A 24101-nucleotide genomic window follows, 5' to 3' on the forward strand; every position below is an offset into this window, starting at 1 on the left:
TGATATGAAAAACTAAATTAAAATTCTTCCTTCATATGTACTTAAAATATTTTTCTGTATTAACTATAACAAATATACTTTAAAATTTATAACTAGTATCTCAAGGAAATCTCCCAATTACAGAAAGACAGAGGGCAAAATGTATTGGATGAGTTGACTCAGGCTGCCTTGGGTATACGGAATGTGGAGGGTGGCCTTCTTGCTTAAATGTTTTGGTTTTAATTTGAACCTACACAAGAGAAGTGCTCCCATTAAAAACAAAACAAAACCAGGGCCTCTTAAAAAAAAAAAAAAAAAAAGCATGCATACTGGATGGACTAAAATGCCCATCTGACAGCACAGAACATTAAGGAAATTTGTCTTACCTCTGGATAGAGGGAAAAAGTTCTCTTTAATAATTCTTAATTTTGTACCTATGCTTCACATAGGTTTGGGGTCTAAATTTACACACACACACACACACACACACACACACACACACACAAAGAGTAGAATAAGCAACTTTGTTAGTGATATAGAAACCAATCACCAGAAGAACAAAAAAAGGAGGCTTAAAAATAGTGACCTCATGATACAAGTTTTCATGTATGTTTTATTTTTTAATCATTTATACGTATTACTTTGCTTAAAATTAGATAGATAAATATAGGTTGGTGGGTAATTAGAAAGAAAGAAAACAAATAAACCAATGGGCAACGTGATCATATTAAAACAATTCAAATCAACTATGAAGTGTTGTTCAATCCTCTACTCTTAAATTTATTCACAAGGACGTTTTGACTCTCTAAAGTTCATAAACAGAGTGCAAATCACCCAAGCAGAAGTGATTTTCTGCTTTTAAGCCAAAGCCCTGACGAGCTAGGGAGTTGCCTGTAGGAATTAACCAGAACAAAATCCTGATTAAACAACTAATTGGCTTGTCTACTAATGAAAAGAAAAACAAAGTGTATTTCTCTACCTCAGGACACAGAGTCATAAAACACAGAGCTTTTTAAAACCACTTCTAAGAAGATGTTTAAGTCACTGACAATAAAATTCAACAAGGTGACGCCTATAGGAAAGAACAATGGGAATGAACAAGGTTCTCATCCGAGCAATCAGTCTCAGCTATCCACAGAGCAGGTATGTTCTTTACGTTCCTAAATAAGTCTTGATTCTCATCATTTCTTGTGTGGCAATAGAAGTTAATAAACACTGTGATATGTAAGATTGCTTAGCAGTTTTACTTGGTACTATCTGGGTCATGTACTGTTTGGGGCTTATCCCCATTAAATTATATATTCTGTAGGTTTTTGTTTAAAAACAGAATGATCAATGTTTAGGATACTATATTAGAATTTTGAAAAGCCAAGTAAGACTTCCTGTTGCTGATTTTCACTTCTACAATCATCCAAAATGAAATCATTTCTCAAATGTAAATTGACTATATGATGTAGTTTCAACAAAGAATGTCAAGCATCCTGTTCTTAATAAACCACATTTTGACAATAAATTATCTAGACCAGTAGGGAACTATTGCTTCTCAATAGGGAGTAATTTTACCACTAGGGATATTTGGCATTATTTGGGGACATTTTTGGTTGTCACAGTTTGTGGAAGGGGATGTTACTAGCATCTAGTGGGTAAAATCTACCGATGCTGCTAAACACCCTAGCATGTACAGGACAGCCCTCTACAATGCAAAATTATCTACTTCGAAATGTTAATACTGCCAAGGTGGAGGAACCCCACTTTAGACAAATCTTTTCACAAGCTCTAAGTCTATTCATCTGTAAAATATAAATAATAATACCTGCTTTGTAGCTTTGTTATGAGAACTAGAGACAGTATGTAGAAACACATAGTAGGTACTTTCCAAGTATCAATTATTATCATTATTAATTATTTGTGATTTTGTGACAGGTATAAGTCCAAAGTGATAATTACAAAAGCCATATTTACTAACAACTATCTAGAGAATAATTTCCATGAATTACTCACTAGAATTACCTAAAAGAGCTGCAAAAGATTTTTAGAGCAATAGTTATTTTCCCATCTGAAAGAGCCAGATAAGAGATGTCAAGTACAAGCAGGAGTGTACCTCAGGGACTAGGGTAGCAGGCTCTAATGATTCAGTCTAGAGGATAGACAACACCAAGATTACTTAACATTGGCCATGGAAAACCCACCTTCCTTTTCTGATTAACATTGACTATCTTTGCAGTAGAGAGATGTAGAGGTTTGTGCTTAGCCATGCTTCGTGAAAGTGCCCTTGACTTCTTTCTAATTCTTATGTCAAAATAAATAACCTCACACTTTAAAAGTTATTTATATGTTTAAGAAAATATTAAATGTCACAAATATGGAGCTGGATACTTCAACTAGTCATGCAGCATTTTGCTTCACAAAAGTCACTACATTCATATTTAATTCTTGCCTACCATGATTATTTTCCCAAAGAGTACATAATATAGCTAATACGTCATTCTCTTGGAGAACCTAATAGCTGACAGCAATAACTGTGTGTCGCGCGATGTGCTAAGTCCTTTCCAGGCACTATTGTGTTTGATCCTCACAATAGCATGGGTCCTATTATAATTTGCCACTTACATACAACTAGCAAGCGGCAAAACCTGAACTGGAACCCTGTTTTATCTGCCTTCAGCACCTGAGAGCTAAATCACTAGGCTATACTGCTCCAGAATGGGAGGAATATTAGTTGAATCAACCCTTTCAGATACTCTGCCCACAGGATAAAGAGATGTTAGGGAGAAGGCACAAAAAAGAGCAGAAACTCCTTAAACAATTGTCTTTCCTTCAGAAACAGGATTACTGGAGAAGTACTTAAACAGGCACAGGTAGAGCAACCCTGAGGTATATCCCACCCATGCCATTCCTACAGCCATAATTTGTGGATGTTAATCATGAAGTCTACCGGCATCAAATTATAATATCTTAAAAGTCATATTTGGAGATTTATTTGCATCTGTTCTTTCCAAGAGCATGCAGGTATAGGAAAAATAGTTTTTCTCCAGTTTCAAATATGCTAAATGTTAAATACGACAGAAAGTTAAAATCCTATTTTCTTCCACAGAATATAACCTTTTAAAAATGGCATTTAAACGATAAGCCTCCAAGATACAAATAAATTATCTGAGTCATAAGAAAATAAAGAGGAACAGATAAATTTATATTGTGTTTTTCAAAGTGTCATTCAAAGAGTTCATTCACAAACCAAAATGTCATAGGTAATTTCTACTTATCAATAAACAATAATGCAAGAACTGCAAACTCAGCCTGATCCAACGCTCTCTCTCATTCCAGAATAAAACACTATTCACATAAATCTACAAGTGTGTACACATAAAGACTATGATGGAAATGTTTATGAATGACATTCAGCATGATGCAAAAGTACTGAACTAAAGTCAGAAGGCTTTATCACTATTTATAAATAGTCCTGGATCCATACCTTTTTATGTTCATATGAACTAGCTACTTAATCAATTTCCTATTCAATAGCATAATAACAATAACAGCTGCCTTAACACATATGGTTATCTGTGAGGCTTAAATGAAATCATCCATCTAATTTGCTTTTTAGTTTAAAATGCTTCTATGACATACGGTGCCTATAAATAATGTCGAAACTCCATATCACGGCACAGAATACTCTCAATGTCTTCCTTGTACCTGCCTACTTCTTGCCTCATACACTATCTCATCCAACCACCTCTACTGTAGTCTCCCTTCACCTATACACAGTCACACCTCTGGCTCTTGCTAAACCTGTACTATATTCCTGGAATGTTTCCTAGTCTTGTCCATCTGGAAAACCAAAATCTCATCTTTGTAAAAATAGAATCACTTCCTTTTTCATAGTTTCCTTCCTTTCTCTTCTACGCCAGTAGAACTGACCACTCCATGTTTACACCCCATCTGTATCTTCTATAAACATTCTTGCATCACCTACATTGTCTTGCATTTACATTTTTGTGTGTTTGTTTCTCCTCCTAGACTGTGCATAGTTTGGGAGTCAATCTTTCTGTGTTCTTACCTTATAGCTTGTCTCACTCTTCTGCTATGGGAACATCTCAGACACACACTGGCCATGTCCAGTGTGGCATAACTATGTTTCAAAGGAAAGCTTAGATGAGCACACAAATGATGAGGTAGAAGCAAATGAAACCATGGACAGAAGACAGAGATCTATGTCTAAAGGGACTAAACTGATTTCTCTCCACCACTTTAAGTTCTACCACTAAAGACCTAGACTGGGACCAATGGTAGGCCTCCCTAGAATTCAGAGAAACATGAGCAAGGGAGATGCAGCATCCACACCAATAAAAACAGAACGTTCCTGTGGCCAAAAAGCAGTGAAGGTTGAGGTTGATTATTTACTAGTAGTACAAGAATGTCCATTTAAGTGCAAGAATCATCATTTTTAGTACATCATAAACAAATGGTCAATATTAATGATAGGATTGATAATTGAGTGGAAAACGGTGCTACATTTTACATTCAACTACCTTTTTATGTAAATTCATCACACAAAAATCTCTATTTTTTTCCTCAAAGGAAGAAAATAAAAGTGAAAAGAAATCTCTTGAAACCAAGATGACTCCAGTCACACTGGAAGAATCACACACCAAAATGCAAGGTCAGAATGCAATCTGTAGAAAAAAGATAAAAAGTAAAATACATATTTCTCTGAAATGTGCTGTCTGATGAAAGCTTTGTCCTTGACTAGGTGAATTATCTAGAGTAACACTGAGACTATTCAAAGACCTTAATGTTTACAAAAACATTATTTCTTCATTCAGTCCCTCATTCCTCCATTCAGTAGACCTTTTTTTATTACCTGCTATGGGTTGGGGGTGCAATGGTGCACAATATGGGCCAAGTCTGTGCTAACATGGAGTTTAGATTCTACAGAAAATGAAACAGATCATATATAAGTAAGCACATAGTGAACAATGCAATTTCAGACAATGATAAGGGTTAAAAAGACAATAAAATGGATATGGATTGTACACATTTAAAGGTTCAGCGCTCACACCTCTACACCCCTGCCTCTAAACTCTTCCCATTAAAAATCCCATCTACTCCTAAGGCTACCACACTCGTTTCTACATGGATGATTCCAAATGCATATCAGACCAACTTTTTGTTTAAGACCTTGTTCAGCATTTTCCAACAAACCACTAGACATGTACACCTGTATGTTCTGCTCTATCCCAAAGAGAGCATGTTTAAAACTGAATTCCTTATCTTCCCCTTCAAAGAAGCTCCCTCCGCTGATTTACTTCTATCCCTGATACTTTCTTTCTTTCTATCTCCCAAGCTCAAAATCTCACTCATGTTTTATTCCTCTATCTAGTATGTGCTAAAAAAGAAATTAGTCACCAAATCTCCTTTCATAATGACCTTCAAACCCTCTTTCTTCCTTTCCAATCCCAGTAATATCATCCTAGTCCAGGTCCTTATTAGGAACTCATGCCTGCACTACTCCCAGCCTCTCCCTTTAGAACTCTATTTCACCCTCTTTCCTTTTTATCCAGCCCAAATACTATTAAAAGATTTTCCATTAGCTACCACTTTAGCTTACACCTCTGTTCAAGAAACTTAACTGCCTCTACATTGCCTGCAGGACAAAATCTAAATTCCTCCACCTGCCTTTGTAGAACCTAATGCGATCTAGTCCCAGGCCCCCCTGTTAGGCCTTCTCTCTTACTTTTCCTCAATATGAAAGCTGTACCCTAAACGAGAAAATGCAAAAATGAGAGGGAAATCACTAGAACAGAATGCGCCTGTGTTAAATACTGAAAACAAAAAATTATTGCAATAGAACTAGAACAAATGTTTTGTTTTTTATCTATTAGACAGTCTGTGTATGATGATTTTTTAATGACTTTCTATTTGCATTAAAACAAACACTTGAACTGAGGTGCAACTGAATTTTTACTAGCCAGAATTTCCCTTCTCTAAGGAGGAAAAAATAAGAAATACACAAAAATTGCAAGCAAGATTGTATATAAAAAAACAAATCACAAGAAAGGGTTTAAATAAACAAATTACTGTCAAGGAATATCCCCCCAATCAAAAGCACTACTCTGAACAAATGGCCCCACTCTTATTCTACTTGGCTATTTCTATTTAAGAGAAAAGGAAAGGATCTATGTGAAGAAAATAACTGAATTTTACAAAGAGATGTAGAATAAACTTAAATAATTAGAGAGAAATAATATATTTCCACTTGGGAGAATAATATTTTAAAGAGGTTGATTTTTTTCTCTTAAATTAATTTATATTCCTCTTTTCCCAACCTCTTCTCTACCCACTTTAAACAATATAATTTTTTAAAAACAAAGAGAAGAAAATTTAGTCTTCTTGACTTTATTTATTTACTTATTTTTAAGGACAGCTCTGTGTTTTTACTATTCAAATTAGAATGCAGAGAATACTTACATGGTCTTACACAGACCAGGTGTTTTCGCTACTATCTTTCTTCTGCATTTTCATCTCAGCCAAGCAGATAGGAAAACATTATCTCCCAAATATATAGTCAGCATTTACTTACCTGAGTAGTAAGAAATAAAATAAGTAAATGTCCTACAATAAGTTTTTCAACATGAATGCAATATAATATTACTTCTAACTGATGACTTAAGCCTGGCTATTCAATTGTTAGATTATCTGATTTTAAAATATTTAGTATAATGCGTTAATGGAAGAGGGAAGCATTTAATAATCATAAGGCTCTATTTCTGATAAAAGTCCATATACATAAAACTTCCACAAATAGTAAGAATCATATACCAAGAGGATAAGTAAAAAATGTGGTCTTGCCTTTTCTTTATCAACAATAGAAGAACATTATTCAATCTTCAGATTATTTTAAAAGGAGAAGGCCCTTCTGTAAATCAAACAAGAATCTTCATTGCATATACTGAAATGGGGTTAACAAAGTATTGAGGAAAAGGGAAACATTCTACAGTAGAAATAAGATCTACATGCACCAAGGAAAACCAAAAAAACAAAAAAGGCCACAGACTTATCAAGATAATTTAATTCACACTACAATTCTGTTTTACTAGGAGTTACTTTATAATAGTGATAGTTTAAATCTACAGTTCTTTGCACAGAAAAATACAGCCTTCATGGCATAAAACCAAGGGTCACATGTTTGGAATGACAAGTTTATTCTTATCTTTGTTATACTTTTTTCAAAGTGTATTTGTAAGCTTAAATTTTTCATAGCTGGTAATAAAAAACTCTTTTGTGGAAGTTTCATTTAACAGAGGAGCTATTTGAGTAGGAAGAAAAATATAGTATCATTTAAATCTGCAGACTTAGCATGTCTTCAAAGACTTTAACAGGAATAACCATTTTATTTAAGATATTTTGTCTTGAAAAAGCAAAATTATTAGTGTTTAAAGATAGCCTCTGAAACATGCTTGGTATTTTTGTGTTCTTCACTTCAAAACATGCAGGTGCAATGTCATAAAATCTGCAGATGTTGATTTCTGATTATAGAATTCTTATCTTCTGCAGAGCATGGTTTAATTTATATCTGCCATGGAAATGAAGAATGGAACAGATTTTGGATTCAAATAAAGATAACTTACTAATGTCCTCTTTTGATTACAATCATCTTTCTTAGGCTTCTACTTCACTTATATTACATTAAATGCTTCCTTAAACAAATGTTCGGTACCAGTAGAGGATATGTAAATGACTAATCTAATGGTTTATGGTGCTCCAAAGTGACCTTATTTGTGTGGAAATGGGTTAAAGTTGGGTACTCATAGCTAGTATGACGTGATATGCTACATTACCCATATAGTAGCCACCCAAAGACTTCCATAACCTAATCCCTCGAATCCATAAATATGTTACCTTGCATGAAAAAAAAAATGCTGATGTTACTAAGGATCTTGAGATGGGAAGATTATTCTGGATTATTCAGGTAACCCCAGTGTAATCAAAGGGGCATTATAAGGCAGAAGAAGGAATTGGAACGATGCAGGCAGAAGTTGGATTGCTGCACTCTGGGGGTAAAGGAAGGAACCAGGAACCAAGGAATGCAAGTAGCCCCTAGAAGCTGGAAAAGACAAGAAAAAGGATTCTGTCCTGAAGCTTCCAGAAGGAATGCAGCCCTTCAGATTCATTTTAGACTTCTGACATCCAGAACTATAAGAGAATAAACTGTGTCGCTTTAAGCCATTAAGTTTGTGGTAATTTGTTACAGCAGCAACAGAAAACTAACACTTACCACTTTAAAATATTCCAACTTTAAATAATTAATATAAACTGTAATGATTTTAAAAGTAAAAATTGAGTTTAACTCCAAATAATCATGTTTACATTTATAGTGAAAGCACTATATTATACAAAAGAAAAGAGAGTTTTGGAGTTTAACACCCCAGAATTCAAATCAGAACTCTGCTACTTTCTAGCTCTTTAATCAAGACATTTGACATCTCTGAGTCTCAGTTTACTCATGTATGAAATAAAGATAACACCATCATCAGTGTTAGGTCATGAATGAGAAATACATTAGTTAATATATTAATATGTAAAGCATTGAGCATGGAGGTTAGTAAATCCAAGGTTGATAGAAGCCAGACAGACCCAATAAATGAGGACCATGTATGCCCTGCCTGAGGAGGCCAGAGGCCACTCAGCTCCACAAATTGCTGCCTCATGGGGATGAGGATCCAGTGCTGCCAGATGTTCCACCTTGTCTAGAGAGACTGCAGACACAAATTTTAATTCCTGTCCTCTTTACTCATGATCTCCATCCCAGTGTTTGGTTTGTAAACATACTACAAATGGGATAGTTCCCTGGGCCTCCTGTACGAAACAGCTCTCCACAGCTAAGACCTCTGGGTTCCAAGTCCAGTCCACAGAGTGCCCCAGGCCTCATGCAGGCCCCCATCATCTCTCCAAACCAAGCCAGCCTGCTTCTCAGTCAATGCTCAGTTTGGACAGCAACCTAGAAAGCTAAAGACTGCTCTAGAGCTAACACTGCTCTAAAAAAACAAAGCCCAATTTTTGTAGAAAAAGGGATGTGAAAGGAATCCTGACTTCTTTAAATAGGAAACCACTCTTCAGCCCTTGGCAGTAAGAAGCAGCACATGCAATTTAATTTTGTCCTACACGGAATAGAAAAATAACCAGACTATCTACTGAAACTTAATTTACAAGAATTAGCAAATGGTTCCCTATACAAAACCAACCAGTGTGATTGGCATGCATGGGAAGTACTACTACAGCTAATTTTAGTACCATAGTCCACTCCCTGTAACTGCCAGTGCTATTCATCAGCCAAAGGATAAGGTAAGAATAGAGAAACAAACAAAAAGAAATGTATATAACTTTTTGACAAAACTACTCAAGCATATTTCTCTGTTTCATTCAAACAGGAATCGTCTTATATAGGAAACAGAAGTATTCTTTCAAAACAGTACCTGATATGATGATAAACAAAAGAATTGATAAATGGATAAACTTGGCATGTAAAATTTCTAAAAACATAGTCTAGAAAAAAAGAGAAATATGGTGTGCTTTCTAGTTTGAAATGATGAAAAAAATTCCTAACCATGCTGGTTTGGCAAGGTACAGAGATGTAGCCAGGGCACCTTCAGTGGCAGGGGCTCGTCGTAGGAAAATTTATGGGTAACTGGAGCTGAAAAGACGTTCAGGGGACAGAGGCAGCTTAGGGGCTAATTATCTTGCTCATGGTGACGATGGCTTCATTTCTCATGACCACTGTGTTTTCTCTGCATATGTACCCTGGACTGCTCTCATTCCCATCTACTCATTTCCCTGTCCAAATTCCAAACAGAGCAGTCTGACCGACTTAGATAACAACCATTGTTCTCATTGGGCAGAGCCCTTCATACCACCGTCGGGGTCACCAGCCAGCTGGGGACAGGCTGCTCTCTTGGGGTCAGGTGCCAAGTCGTGTGCAAAATCAGTAACCATTCCTACATGTCATAGACAGAGAGCTGCCTCACCGAAGAGGGAGAGGAGAGTAGACCTATATTGGCTAAAAAGAGAAGTGAGGCATAGAAAACATATCGGTTGAAATATTGAATAGAAGACCAAACTGAGTGATAAAATTATTGCTATTACCTATTTTAGAAACCAAAAACTTAAGAGACTCTAACCAACATGAAAAGGGTGTTTTTTTTTCCTCTAAAAGGCCGATTTTTTTGTAGTTTGCATGATTTAAATATATTTGCATAATTCAATTAAACTGTGCTTTTAGGCTTCTTTCTGCCAAAGAATATAGCTGACTTGTGGGAAATTGCATTGTACTTTCCTTGTCCCCAGGACTCTGTTAAGTAAATGGAAGCTCTTGCATTCCCCACATATGTCAGTGCTATGCAGACCCAAGAGTTAATATATCTTTAAAAAAAAAAAAAGAAAAGAAACAGAAAAAGAAGCAATTTACCCTAGTCTGGCTGGTGGAAGATTTTGTGTTTATACTGCATTTTTCTCAAATGGAGTCTTTATCTAATCCTCACAGAAATCCCCAGGACAAAAGTATTTTTCATTTTATGGATGAGGAAACTGTCATAGAAAAGCAACTTATCCAGAGTCCCCCAGAGAATTAGTGATGTAAGGATTACAGCTCTCTATTCCGTACCCAGCACTGGTAACTCACCACATTCCTTAATACCTATACACAAAATGTGTTTTCTAGATGAATTATTCTCAATAAAAATGTCTCTGAAACCAAGCATGACATTGAGAGAGGACAGGATCCTTCCATCCTGACACAATACTAAAGCTATCTTAGGATGGATTCATATTCTTTTTTGTTTATTGATTTGTTCATTTCTTTACTTGTGATGATGTATCCTAAAGTCAAAATCTTCCTAAATATAAAGATACCTTCAGGACTTTATAGCACTTCAAGGCTATCTAGAGGACATCTAAGCTCTGACCCTATGTAAGGATGCCTTACCCCTTTCCTTACCGCTGGCTTAGATTGACTAGAGGCTCCCAAATACCTCCAGCCAAAGGGGCCTTCCCTGCCTCACAAAGCAATGCATTTTACTGTTAGGCAAGTTGTTAGAATGTTTGGGGGTTTTGTTTGTTTTATAAATTCCATTGATGGGTCCTTCTTCTGTCTTCTAGAATATATGAAATAAAGCTATTTTACATACATACATATATATATATAAAACAGCCCTTTAAAGAATTTGAAACAGCTATTAGGTCACTAGTTAATCTTTACTATTTTAGCAAAAAAAAAAAAAAATCCTAAATTCCTTAAACCATTCCTCATAAGAGACAGTTTCCAGAGCTCTGATCTACTCTGAGTCCTTCTTCTCTAGATTTTTTATAGATTGTACATATACTTCCTAATACAAAATATACCATTTCTCTATTCTTGTAAATGACATGTTAGAGTACTCTTTCAGATTCCATTTTATGTGCATTGCTATAATGTTTGTCAACTTTCTCCATGTCATTTGACAATCTACAAAGATATAATAAAATTTCAAGTATGATTAAAGTATTATAGTTAAAATTATTCTAAGTACATTGTATAATCTAGCAACTATGAAATTAACCACAAGCTGAGTCAAAAATACAATTTTGGGTGCCAGAAAATAATCATTAATCATACACTTCTTAAAACTGTGTTATTCATTCCTTTAACTTCCAATGTTCATTCATTGAGATGAAAACAATAGTATCATTTATGCATCTAATCAAAGTGCCCAGACTTAGTCTTTAGTTCATCTAACATCTAGTTACTCAAGTACTGTTGGCTCCTAATGAAAGGAGATTTATTTTTGAGACAATATCCACATGTACTTGGTGTCCTAACAGAAATTCAACCAAATGATATCATCCCCCACACCAAACATTCCAAGCAATGAGAGCATTGTCGTCTTCTCCTTTTTGTATGCATCCAATACAAACCAAGTGCCTTTAATTTACAACCTTATATCCATGTTAGGTTCATTCTTTGAATCCTTCCTTTTCCAACATTTATTTAATGTCACTGATACAATGCAGAAGGTTAATGGGCTTCTGCATCACTTATTTCCTCACTCGAGGAGAGAGGCAGATGTTTCACACCTGCTTGGGTCTCCACGATACGCTGCTATAGGGGCCAAGCAGATTGCAAGTGTATTACACAGGCCCAGTGTGAGATGCTGCCAGGCTCGAGACAGAATCAGCTGCATGTGTGGAGGGCAAACTCAATAGTACTTATTTTTGCACATTCAATAAAAGCAACCATGTCAGAACACTTTGATTCCAGATTTCACTATCTGCCGCAGGCACACATTCCAGGGCAGAATGTGATCAAGTGTACTGATGAGATCTGGCAATTGCTATACAACGTGCAAAGAGCACAGTTGGCAGAGAGACTTAACGCTATTCATTTGGGCAGCTATGAAAGAGAGAATCCTGCTGTCCATGTGTGAAGCTGGGAAAAAGTACAATGTGCAGTTGACAAAACTTCACCCAGATGCCAGAACAAGATTTGCCTTGTATTTTAGATTTTTCTTTCATGATGAGGATGATGCAAACACTCTGACCATCTGTTTCCACAAACAAATAACATGCTGCATGGATAAAAAGACACCCACACTGAACTATAGTTGACGGGGATCCTTTTGTTGTAAGTCCTCATGGGTTTTTTAGTTGTTCTGCTTTGTATCCAAGAATAGGCAAAACTGGTTTTTTGTCTTCATCAATAAACTATTAATAAGGGATTTATTTTGTAATTGAGTGCTTATGCACAAACCAAATTAGGCTGAAATTAATTTATAAATATCCTAGACTTGTTATAACAGAGGCAGCGTCATTTTAGAAGGGCTTGATGATGTCTAGGGAAGACTTAGTAGGGTGATGAGATCTACTTAGAGTTAATTTAATCCGAATGTTGTGATGATAAACAAAAACTCTTATTAGAATTGAAGAAAAGAACTATTGCAAAGCAGTCAGTCATTTAATTGGTACAAGCAGAAAAGTAATACTGCAAATGTAATGCACATGCTGTAGCTTGAATGAGCAATGGAGCAGGTATCTGATGTGGCTTTATGAGAAATAGTCAATAAAAGGCTCTTAAGAAATAATGTTTTGCAGATTCTGCTTCCCCCTTTTATATAAAAGATTATTTTTTCAGATTTTAAAACTCATACTTCATGTTCTATTTCAATCCTAATTTTCTTTTAGGGTAGGTGTTCCTAGAAAAATATATGAACACAATCGTCCATAACCTTTTCCAGCCCAGACTCCTTTGAGGGGCTCATAATAACGCTAGATCCGCTCCATGTGAAAAAAAGATAGATACAACATACAGTCTCAAGGATTTCAATCCAGAAAAGCACTAGACATCATGGCCTGAGGTTAAGAACTTTACTTTAAAATATCTTACAGTAATCGTCCCAGTGTTTGTGGATATAAGAAAAGCATTAGGCCACCACTTTCTTAGCACTATGATAGGAAAATATGGCTTGACCCAAACATATAGGGAAAACAGATTCTTCTCTCTTTTTATCAAAAGCCTATTAAGACAAAATGATATATTGAAAGTGCTATGTTTTTACTCTGAAATCTATTGGATACTAACGAACTCATTAGTGTACCACATGTGCCTGTATAAAAAGTCCTCTATCCCACAGCTTTCAGTAAGATTCTATACACATAGCAATATTTCACCTGGAGCACAGACTTCGAGGATGTGATTATATTGAGGCTCCTTTGTATCACAAGAAAATTGGGGGATTTAGGGTTTCTTTTCCTTTTCATTTAAACATAACGAAAACATAATCAGTACTGTGTTTTCTATCTTCTAGCCAAAAATACCGTAATTCCAAAGTAAATGTAAATAGGAGATGTATAATAAAGAAAAGAGTCTTGGGAAATCCAGAGGTTTAAATTTCTTATTCAAAAACTTTTTAAAACTGTAAATAGTGACTCGATTTTATGACTCCCTTTATTCCTAAAACAGGTTCCTGAAAAGTTTAGTACTTTGAAAAATTTTTAGATGCATCATAGAAAATTTCATATTAAAGGTCTCGTGTGGTGAAAACTTTTATAGTGATCACACCTTGCTTTATCATTTTGGCAAATACAAATTTTCAATAGTAAATTTGCTTAAATTTTTAAATTATAATGGATTGCAATAAAATAAGAGTAATGATTTGGGCCTTGATTTCAATTTTCTAAGCACAGAACAGCCAATTAAAAATAAATTAGAAACTATGGATAATGAATAACCACTAAATTTTATTCATTTTTTTCTTTCCTGCTCCTGTATTTTCTTTTAATATTAAGTAATTTACTTTCATGAAAACTTTCTCTATAATCCAAATATTTACCAGTGAGTTGATTATTCTCTGAGTAAATTACAATTTAAAATATATGAATTGGAAATTGCATTTTTGTATATTAGTTTGTGTTGTTTCTTCAGAAAAGATGTCATAGCTAAAGGCAATCAAACCAAAAACAAAAATTGATTTCATAAAAAAATTAGAATGCAAGTTCTAAAATAATGTCAATCACATCATTTTCATCTATTTTATTTTTTGTGAATTTTATGATCCATCAATTTCAGCTGTTATGAATATGAATTATGAATACTTAGGAAAACCAAAAATGTCTTTTGAATGATGAATTCTTATTCTTAGCTTTGCTAATATCAAAAAGAAATATACCACATAAACTGGTTTTTTGTCTTTGTTTTTGTTTTTTTGAGACAGGGTCTCTCTCTGTTGCCCAGGCTTGAATGCAGTGATGTCACCATAGCTCACTGCAACCTACAACTCCTGGGCTCAAGTGATCCTCCTGCCTCAGCCTCCCAAGTAGCTGGGACTACAGGTGTGAGCCACCACACTCAGCTAATTTTTTTATTTTTTATAGAGACAGGGTCTCGTTATGTTTCTCAGGCTAGTCTCGAATTCCTGGCCTCAAGCTATCCTTCCACCTCAGGCTCCCAAAGTGGTAGGATTATAGGCATGAACCACTGCGCCCAGCCCATGTAACCTTTTTATTACATAATACACCAACTTTAAGTATAGTCACATGCTGCATAATAATGTCTCAGTCTATAGTGGACCACATATACAACAGTGGTCCCATAAGATTATAATACTGTATTTTTACTGTATCTTTTCTATGTTTAGATACACAAATACTTACCATTGTGTTATAATTGTCTATAGTATTCAGTACAGTAGTAGGGTGTACAGGCTTATAGTCTAGGAGCAATAGGCTATACCATCTATCCTAAGTGTGTAGTAGGCTAGATGCCCTGGGTTTGTGTAACTATGATATTCGCACAACAATGAAATTGCCTAATGATACATTCCCTGTATCAGAACATATCCCTGTCATTAAGCAACTCATGACTGCATATTTTCATTGCCCTGAAGGTGTCTACAGGATAACTCCTCCTGTACAAGGTCCTACTTTGTTTAGGAGGAATCCTGGGGGAGGCATTCCTCAGAAGACTATTCTGGAAAACAAGTGGCATCTTCGTAGCTTATGTTGTCAAATAAAACTGTCTCAAAAATGGCATATATTCTTTTATCTGTATGTTGTTTCTTTTCCGTAGATGAAACTTCTGAGAAAAATTCTTTCAGAGATCTGACCACAAACCCTAACCCTCAAAATCCAGCAGAACCAACCAGAATGATGCCAGAGCAGAAAGAAATAGGAACTGAGGAAGAAGGTCCAATCAGGTAAGAATTCTATAAAACACATAACACATGTTAGAGATATTGCTCAGCCTGCACTAAAAAATACAAAACACCTATTCTCCCTTATATTTGAACAAAAGGGCAGGAAAACTATAATAGCTATGTAACACAAGGGAATCAGGTCAGAACTAAAAGATTGGTTCTGTCCAGTTCATTGTGCCTCACTGGCCAGGCATGGCCACTAACCAGAGTCTCCAGGCAGCCCCTGGCTATCGGCCAAGTCATACCAACAAAAACATTATAGTTATATGTCTGAGTCATTGTGTCATCATGTAAGCAGCCTATGTATTTATTAGACATGAATTTTTCCAATGAAAGAAAAAAATTAGAATTTTTCAAGTTCACAAAGAAATAGCTATTCCAATTCTGTAAATATTTTATTGTTCCAGAAGATTGATTATGATTTCCTTTCATCTGGTAAAGAAAATGTGGCATGGTAACCAAGGATAATTACAGAAATGGGGGATCTTTATGCCATTGAAGAAATACAGTTTTATAAATACTTCCCATAAAATTATTGGAAATGTTACAAAAGAGATGGTAATTTAAATATGAATCAGTGAATCCATAATAAAAGCCAGCTAGGAGCCTCTTCCTTTTGCCACTTCTTGGCATGGTACTACGTGCCTGCTGATTCCATTTGAGTTGCTTAACTATAGTTGATATAGTTGCAATATGCTTAACAAACAATAAAAGCGTATTCTTCTTCTTTAACAGACAAGAAAAGTTGTCACCTAAAAAGAAGTTAAAAGTACCTATTCCTCCACTTCACCCCAGCCTACCTCACCCCCCCTTCTCTCCCAGTGGCACCCCCACTATGTTAAACCAGCTACCATCAAGAGGAGTGACTGTGATTAGGGACTCAGGGTATTGCTGCTAAGTGAACAATAGACATCAGGAAGAGAGAGCGTCTTTTCAATAACCACAAATTTGGCTATATATGAAAATAAACACAAGCTCACTTCTACACCCCACCCCCAACTACACACACACACACACACACACACACACACTGCTCTTTGACAAAAATAAAACCTGACATTATTTAGGCAAACAGAAGATGTTTAAATTCTGAGGTAAGGACTGGAATTATACAAAGGGAAGAGTCATTATTTATATTATATGACTATTAGTGTTTACAGAATGATTTTCAGTCCTATTAATGGGTCATCATTATCTTCACTCTGCAGAAAAGCAACCAAGGCAAGAAAGGTTAATTAGTTTGCCTCTAGTAATTGGTAGGGTCAGTTCAACTAAGATTAGACTGCAAAGGACTTGAATTCCTGAGGGAAACTTTTTCTTCCTTCCCACCAATACATTCTCATTTAGTCAACAGCCTAAACTTTTGAACTAATCTCTCTTTCTATTAATAGCATTAATATTAATGTAGCTAATTTTTTGTAATAATGGGTAGTGATAGATAGATTTTCAAAGGACTGAAGTTAAAGCCATAACTAATATTTTGGGGGATAAATGTCTCTTAACCCGTCTCCGTTCCCAGTATAGTACATTCACTCTTCTGAAATGTGGATATAGAAACCATGATATTACCTAGAAAGTGAGTCCATCAGTATAGCTCAAAAATACACAACTCCTTGACATGACCTATAAGGCCCTGCCGGCCAGTCTCCCACCTGCTCTAACTTTGTCCTGTCCCAACACTCAATTGCTCCTCGACCTTCCTACCTCTCAGCTCCAGTCACACCTGTCCTATTTGTCTCCGGTACTTGTAATGTTTGCTCCTGCCACAGGCTTTTGCACATACGACTTTCTCTGTGTGTTCTATTCCCTCCTCCCCTGACAGCCTAATTAACTCTTATTCACTCTTCAGGTATCAGTATGATCATTGCTTCCTTCAGAGGGCCTTCCCTGACCTTCCTAACTAGGTCGTATGCCCCTATTATAAGATCTTTTTAGTGACATTTATCACTATTGCAATTCATATCATTGTCCATCAGTCTCACCTCTGAATTGTGTGCTTCATGATGATAGGCGTTATGTCTGTTTTTGTTGATGATTGGTGTCCCTACTGCCGAGCTGAATGTCTGGCACCTGGAAAATAGTCAATAAATATTTAACAAATGAGTTGATAGATAAATCAAAAAATATTGGGTTTGTTCTGCAGGACTTCTAGATTTTTAAAACTATATAGCTTCCTCAGGAGATGAGAGCAAGACACAAGCAGCTCCCCAAGTCTTTCCATTTCAACTCGAGAGCTCTTACTAAGAGCAAACATGGCCAGTGGCAGATTAAAAAGATCATGACGAAAAAACATGAAGCTATAAAGCTCTCAATTCCTTATTCCTCTTCTTACATTTTTTTTTCAATCACTATCACTATCCTAAGCCAGCAAAAAGTGCTTAAATCCAGAACATTTTTTGATGCCTTTCTGACAGCTCTTTCTGCAATATAAGTAGCAAAGTGGCTTGAACATTATTACTAGCTGATTAGACCCAAGTTAGCTTAAATAGCTGATAGACCCAAGTTGTTATTATTAGTAGATGGTTATTCACACCTTTTCTCAGTGAATTGGGTGAAAACTAGCTGTACTGAAGGAGAAACTTGCAAGGAGCACCGGAAATTCTAATGTCACCTTTGACTAAAATTCATGGGAAGCCTAATGTTCCAATACCATGTGAGACTTATCGAAGCTTTCTGTCTTGATCTCATGGGCATCAACAGTACCACATCTAGAATCCTAGAGACAGAGTTTTTATACATCATTAGAAAAATCAAAGATAAAACAACTCTCTATTGAAATTGTTATTCCACAATACTTTCAATGCGTAAAGATCATTTTGGAATTTTCAGTTATTAAAAATCAGCATCTTGGCTGGGCGCGGTGGCTCACGCCTGTAATCCTAGCACTTTGGGAGGCTGAGGTGGGTGGATTGCTTGAGGTCAGGAGTTCGGGGCCAGCCTGAGCAAGAGTGAGACCCTGTCTCTACTAAAAGAAAAAAAAAATAGAAAGAAATGATTTGGACAGCTATATATATATGTATATAAATTAGCTGGGCATGGTGGCGCATGCCTGTAGTCCCAGCTACTTGGGAGGCTGAGACAAAAGGATTACTTAAGCCCAGCAGTTTGAGGTTGCTGTGAGCTAGGCTGACGCCACGGCACTCTAGCCAGGGCAACAGAGTGAGACTGTGTCTCAAAAAAAAAAAAAAAATCAGCATCTTTAACCTTGGGCAAGGTCAGGTTTTAAAAAGCTCTTTCTCCTAGAAAAACATTAAGAATTTGATTGATTGCAGGAACTAAATATAGATGCTGTGTGAGTGACTGGTTCTCACCTCAATTTTTTAAATTTTGAAAAAGTTAGGTTATTAATAAAATTTAAAAGTCAGTCTCTTATTCTAAGTGCATTTACCTTATCTTCTGGCCAAAGCCCTGGGCTAAATAGGGATTAATGTGTCTGGGCTGATCAATAGGTATCGGGGAAAATGCATGTTGTGGATTTTGCTGTCTCTGTGTGAGAAGAGCAGTGTGACACTATTGTTTATACTTTCAATTTCTGTCATGTTTAGAAGATGGACAGAGATGGACACTCCAAGAGGAACATAGGAATAGAGATTACCATCTTTATCAGTTAGGGTTCTCCAGAGAAACAGAACCAATAGGATGTATACAAATGTAGAGAAATGAATGTATCATAAGGAATTGTCTCATGCGATTATGAAAGCTGAGAAATACCAAGATCTGCAGTCAGCAAACTGGACACCCAAGAGAACCAATGGTATCAGTTTCAGTCCAAAAGCCAGCAGGCTCATGACCCAAAAAGAGAAAATGTTTCAGTTTGAGTCTGAAGTCAGAAGAAGACCAATGTCCAAGTCAAATGATCAGGCGGAAGGAATACTCTCTTACTCTCAAAAAGGTCAGCCTTTTTGTTGTATGCAGGCCTTCAGCTGGTTGGATGAGGTCCATCCACACTAGGGAAGGCAATCTGCTTTACTCAGTCTACTGACTCAAATGTTAATATTGTCCAAAATATCCTCAAAGACACTTCCAGAATAATGTTTGGCCAAATATCTGGGCACCTTGTGTTCCAGTCAAGTTGACACATAATGTCAATCATCACACCACCTCCATTATGCATATGCACATGAAGGAATTGAAAGTGCACCAGTCCTGGTTTTTCTTTTTTTTTTCTTTTCAAGTGTCTTCTCACCATTTCACAATGTCCTTGCCTCCCTGAACCCACCCTTACCCAGAACTCTTTAACATAGAACCTCTATCCTTTGGGGCCTACAGAACAATAATCTTCTTCATCCTACCACAGAACAGACAAAATTGAGTATCCAGTTTATAAAATGTTTCCTTGTGCATCTGTCTCAAATATTGTTTTGTAAGAATAAAAGAATATGGGTATGTATTTAAGCATATTATGGATATTTACTTATTTATATAAATACAAAAAGAAATGAGTAAAGTTTACATTAATGTTATAAAGATATAAATTTTATAAAACAAAAAATCACTTCAGTGATTTTTTTAATCCAACCCTTAATAAGATTCTAAATACAGCCTAACACTAGTTTTTTACCCACAATAATAACAGTTATCTCAAATACATGTCAGCCCGGGAGATTTTTTCAAGATATCCAAGTATTGCATGTCCACATTTCTGATTGAAATCTATTTATATTGTAGGGGTGAGGAGAAACTTGCCCTTTCCCCTGAAAGTTTGCTGAAAGATCAACTCACAGTTAAGGCAATTAATATGAGGAATGTTTATTTATCGTGCACATGGAGAGAATCACAGAATAATTACCCCATATCCCCAGTGAAGTGCAGATATTTTTATACTTGTCTTTTTGGAGGTGGAGAGGGAGGTGAGGAATACAGGTAACTCTGTTTAGGGTGACAGATGGTGCTGGGGAGGACAAATGGATGGGGGAGACAGACTGACTTGTAAATGATTCTCTTTGCATATCAAATCAAACTGAGGGACAGATATTACATTTAAATGATTTGAGCCAGGTCTGGTTGCATTCTTGATTATTTTTTCCTACAATATACCAAGATAACAGGGAGAGGAAGGAAAGTCAATTGCCCCTTTGACCTTTTCATCTGGTCAGTCTGGTTTATGCAGATAGAGGGACAGCCCCTTCCAATGCCTTTTTATTTCTAAGGGCCTGTAATTCAAAATACTCTTTATACCAAGGAGTCATATTTTGGGGTGAAAGTTCCTGAGCTCCTCCATTCTCCCTGTCTGGAACTTCCCTAGAAGTTTCACACATTAAAAGTTGAGTCGGTAGCTGTAGAGAGAGAGCTTGGGTTAGTAGTGTAGTAGTAACAAGCGATCTGAAAAGGGAGACAAGAATGTAGATTAGAATGAGAATAAATAAGTAGAAAATAACAGATCTAAGCACATTTCCCCACATCCCATTAAACTAGTCTTCCATTCCTGGGAATAGGTGGTTAGTGTGGCCAGGGTTTGAAAACCTGGTGTAAAGGGACATCAGGTCTGTGCCTGATTTGCTGGGAAAACCGTAAGGGTTAGTAAGAACAAGGCATAGTTTGAAAGAGTCATAGTGGAAGATAAAAGGGAGAATGGGATAGACTGAAGCAATCTCCACGCAGCTTCCAATGTGCAATCCTTGAAAGGGAAGGTTTAAAAGAAGTGTCCAAAAAGGACCATTTGTGGGGGTTGAAAGACAAAAAGGGATTTATAGATGAAAAATGGGTTTTCTTAATCTGCGATCTTGGGAAAAAGCTGTCTACTTCATGAAGATGTCTGCTTCGGGGCCTGGGAACTGGCCCAGGAAATCCTTACTTTCAGGTCATCTGTAGAGGTCGTCTTCCAATTGTCTTGGTGTAGTTTGGCATGGCTCACGTGAGTCCAGGAGGATTTTTCTTTTGTTTTTATGGCAATGTACACAGGTAACAGTACTTTATAAGGGCCTTCCCAGTGAAGTGACAGTGTGTCTTCTTCTAAAAACTCTGATGTACACATGATCTCTTGGTCAAAAGAAGAGTGGTAAGGTTTTTCAGTTGGCAGAGGCCGTGTTCCTTTCAGCTGTCAATGATAGCTCCAAGCATATTAGTGTCTGTATGTAGCTAGTCAGGATATCGAATTGTTCACTTAAATTCCCATAGTGTTCAGTCAGTCCAGCAATAGAAGGCTTATACGTGTCAGTGGGCAGGCATGACAGAACACTATTTCAAAAGGGTTTAAACCATGTCTTCTAATTGCAGCATTCCAGATTTTTATAAGGGCCAAAGGCAATGTTTCTGGCCATTTAAATCCAGTGTCTTGAGAGATATTTCTCAAAGTCCTTTTTATTTCTACACTTGCCCAGAGGATTGGGGATGATATGGGGTATGAAATTTTAATGAGCACCCCAGAGCCTTCCCACGCAAGAGGTTTATTTCTGCTGTAAAATGAGTCACTTGATCTGACTCAATCCATAAAGGAATACCAAAACGAGGAATAATCTTAGTTACTAATTTCTTTACCACTGTTTGTAGCATCAGCACACCTAGTTGGATAGCATTCAGTCCATCCACTAATCATGAAAAAAATAACCAAACAATTAAAGCCTAAAGCTGGATGTCAATCTATAAAGTCAATTTCAAGTGCCAAAAAGGGACAGTCTGGACCTTTGGGGGCCAGTTTCCTCCAGAGATTTGGTAAGATTTACAAATAGAGCACTGGGACATAATTTGGTCAGAGATATTATAGATCCTGGGCAGTACCAACTATACATTTTTTCTTCTTAATTAGCCCCCATTTGCACATATGTCCCATGTGATAGGAGACAAGTACAAGTCAAAAAATTAAAAGAAAAGGGGCCACAGGGACCCTGTTTGTCCCAATATATAATCCATCTGATATTATAGGTCCATTGGCAATAGGAGTGCCAGCAGAAGTTAAGGAATCACAAGATTTCCAAATTGTGCCAACTACATGGCAGACTCCAAAGGCATATTTGGATTCTGCATAAATAGTGGCAGCTTTTCCTTTTGCCAGTGTGTAAGCTCTAGAGAGGGCTGCAACAAAAGGCATTTTGGAGTAAGCTTTTGAGTGCTCTGAGATATCTCATGTCCTAAGTAACAGCTGTCTGTATCCACTGGCGTCTAGCTACACATAGAAGCTTTATGGCCTCAATTCAGCTACAGCTTTTAAAAGAATGCAGGAGTCTATGAGCACACCCTATTTACAGAATAAAAGATTATTAACATACTAAACAAGTACCGAACAAGAGTCGATCTCTGGGTAAAGGCTATAAAGTCTAAATCAGCGTAGAGAATTTGAGAGAATATTGAAGGAGACTCACAGTATCTCTGAAGTGTTCAGGTCCACGTTAACTATCTCCCTCTGAAGGTGAATGGAAAGAGAAATTGTGAATCCGGGCGTAACAGAATTGAAAAGAAAACTCAGCAAAGGTCAATTATTGATTCTTAAAGTCACGTGAACTAAAAAACATTTGAGTTAGTTTCTATTTTCTTGATAAAATATTGATTTAGGTGCTTATATTTTTAAAGCTAATTAATTAGAGCTCTTTTATATAATTTGGTAGTAAAATATCACAAACACATGACATCTATAGACACATAGACATACAGACAGAAGCAGCTCTAATAGTTCTTATAAAGAATTTTTATTTGCTGGCTCTTAAATATTATTATTTTTCTTCATACTATCAATCTTTTAATTACCTATTTTATTGTTTTAAGTAATTACTAGCTAGGCAACAATTTTGCCTTTGGTAAGATTTTGCCATTTCTTTTTTTTTTTTTTTGAGACAGAGTCTCGTTTTGTTGCCCAGGCTAGAGTGAGTGCCGTGGCGTCAGCCTAGTTCACAGCAACCTCAAACTCCTGGGCTTAAGCGATCCTACTGCCTCAGCCTCCCGAGTAGCTGGGAGTACAGGCATGCACTATCATGCCCGGCGAATTTTTTCTATATATATTTTTTTAGTTGGCCAGATAATCTATTTCTATTTTTAGTAGAGACAGGGTCTCGCTCAGGCTGGTCTCGAACTCCTGACCTCGAGCGATCCACCCACCTCGGCCTCCCGGAGTGCTAGGATTACAGGCGTGAGCCACCGTGCCCGGCCAGATTTTGCCATTTCTGTAAGCATTTGTCACTTCCAGGGCCTAACACTTTACCTATACATGTATGGCATAGTAGAGTACTCAGTTCTTCAGAAATGAAGGATGCTATTTCATATTTTTACTTTGAATCTTGGCTTTCACTCTCAGATCTATCTCCACGGTCAACTTAAGCAGTGATTTTTCCATACTCAAATACAAAAGAAAAAGTAACAAAGGGATAGAACACAGAAATCTCTGCAAATTCCTGGAAGCTGGAGTTTGCACCCCCTGTAGTATTGCCATTTACATTTGAGGCCTCTGGCTGGATCTAAGCTAATTAATTATCA

The 24101-nt window shown here is 36.5% G+C and overlaps 1 protein-coding gene across 1 annotated transcript in view; it reads left to right on the forward strand.

Moving 5' to 3' along the window:
* Positions 1-1011: 1011 nt before the first annotated feature.
* Positions 1012-24101, forward strand: part of CNGB3 (cyclic nucleotide gated channel subunit beta 3) — a 146166-nt gene continuing 123076 nt past the window's right edge. Inside the window, exons 1-3 of the mRNA XM_045560498.1 lie at positions 1012-1122; positions 4558-4639; positions 15572-15698. Of these exons, the coding sequence (XP_045416454.1) occupies positions 1012-1122; positions 4558-4639; positions 15572-15698 (320 nt within the window). The remainder of the gene's footprint in view (positions 1123-4557; positions 4640-15571; positions 15699-24101) is intronic.

This window comes from Lemur catta, chromosome 9, assembly GCF_020740605.2.
Source record: "Lemur catta isolate mLemCat1 chromosome 9, mLemCat1.pri, whole genome shotgun sequence".
NCBI classification, from domain to species: domain Eukaryota; kingdom Metazoa; phylum Chordata; class Mammalia; order Primates; family Lemuridae; genus Lemur; species Lemur catta.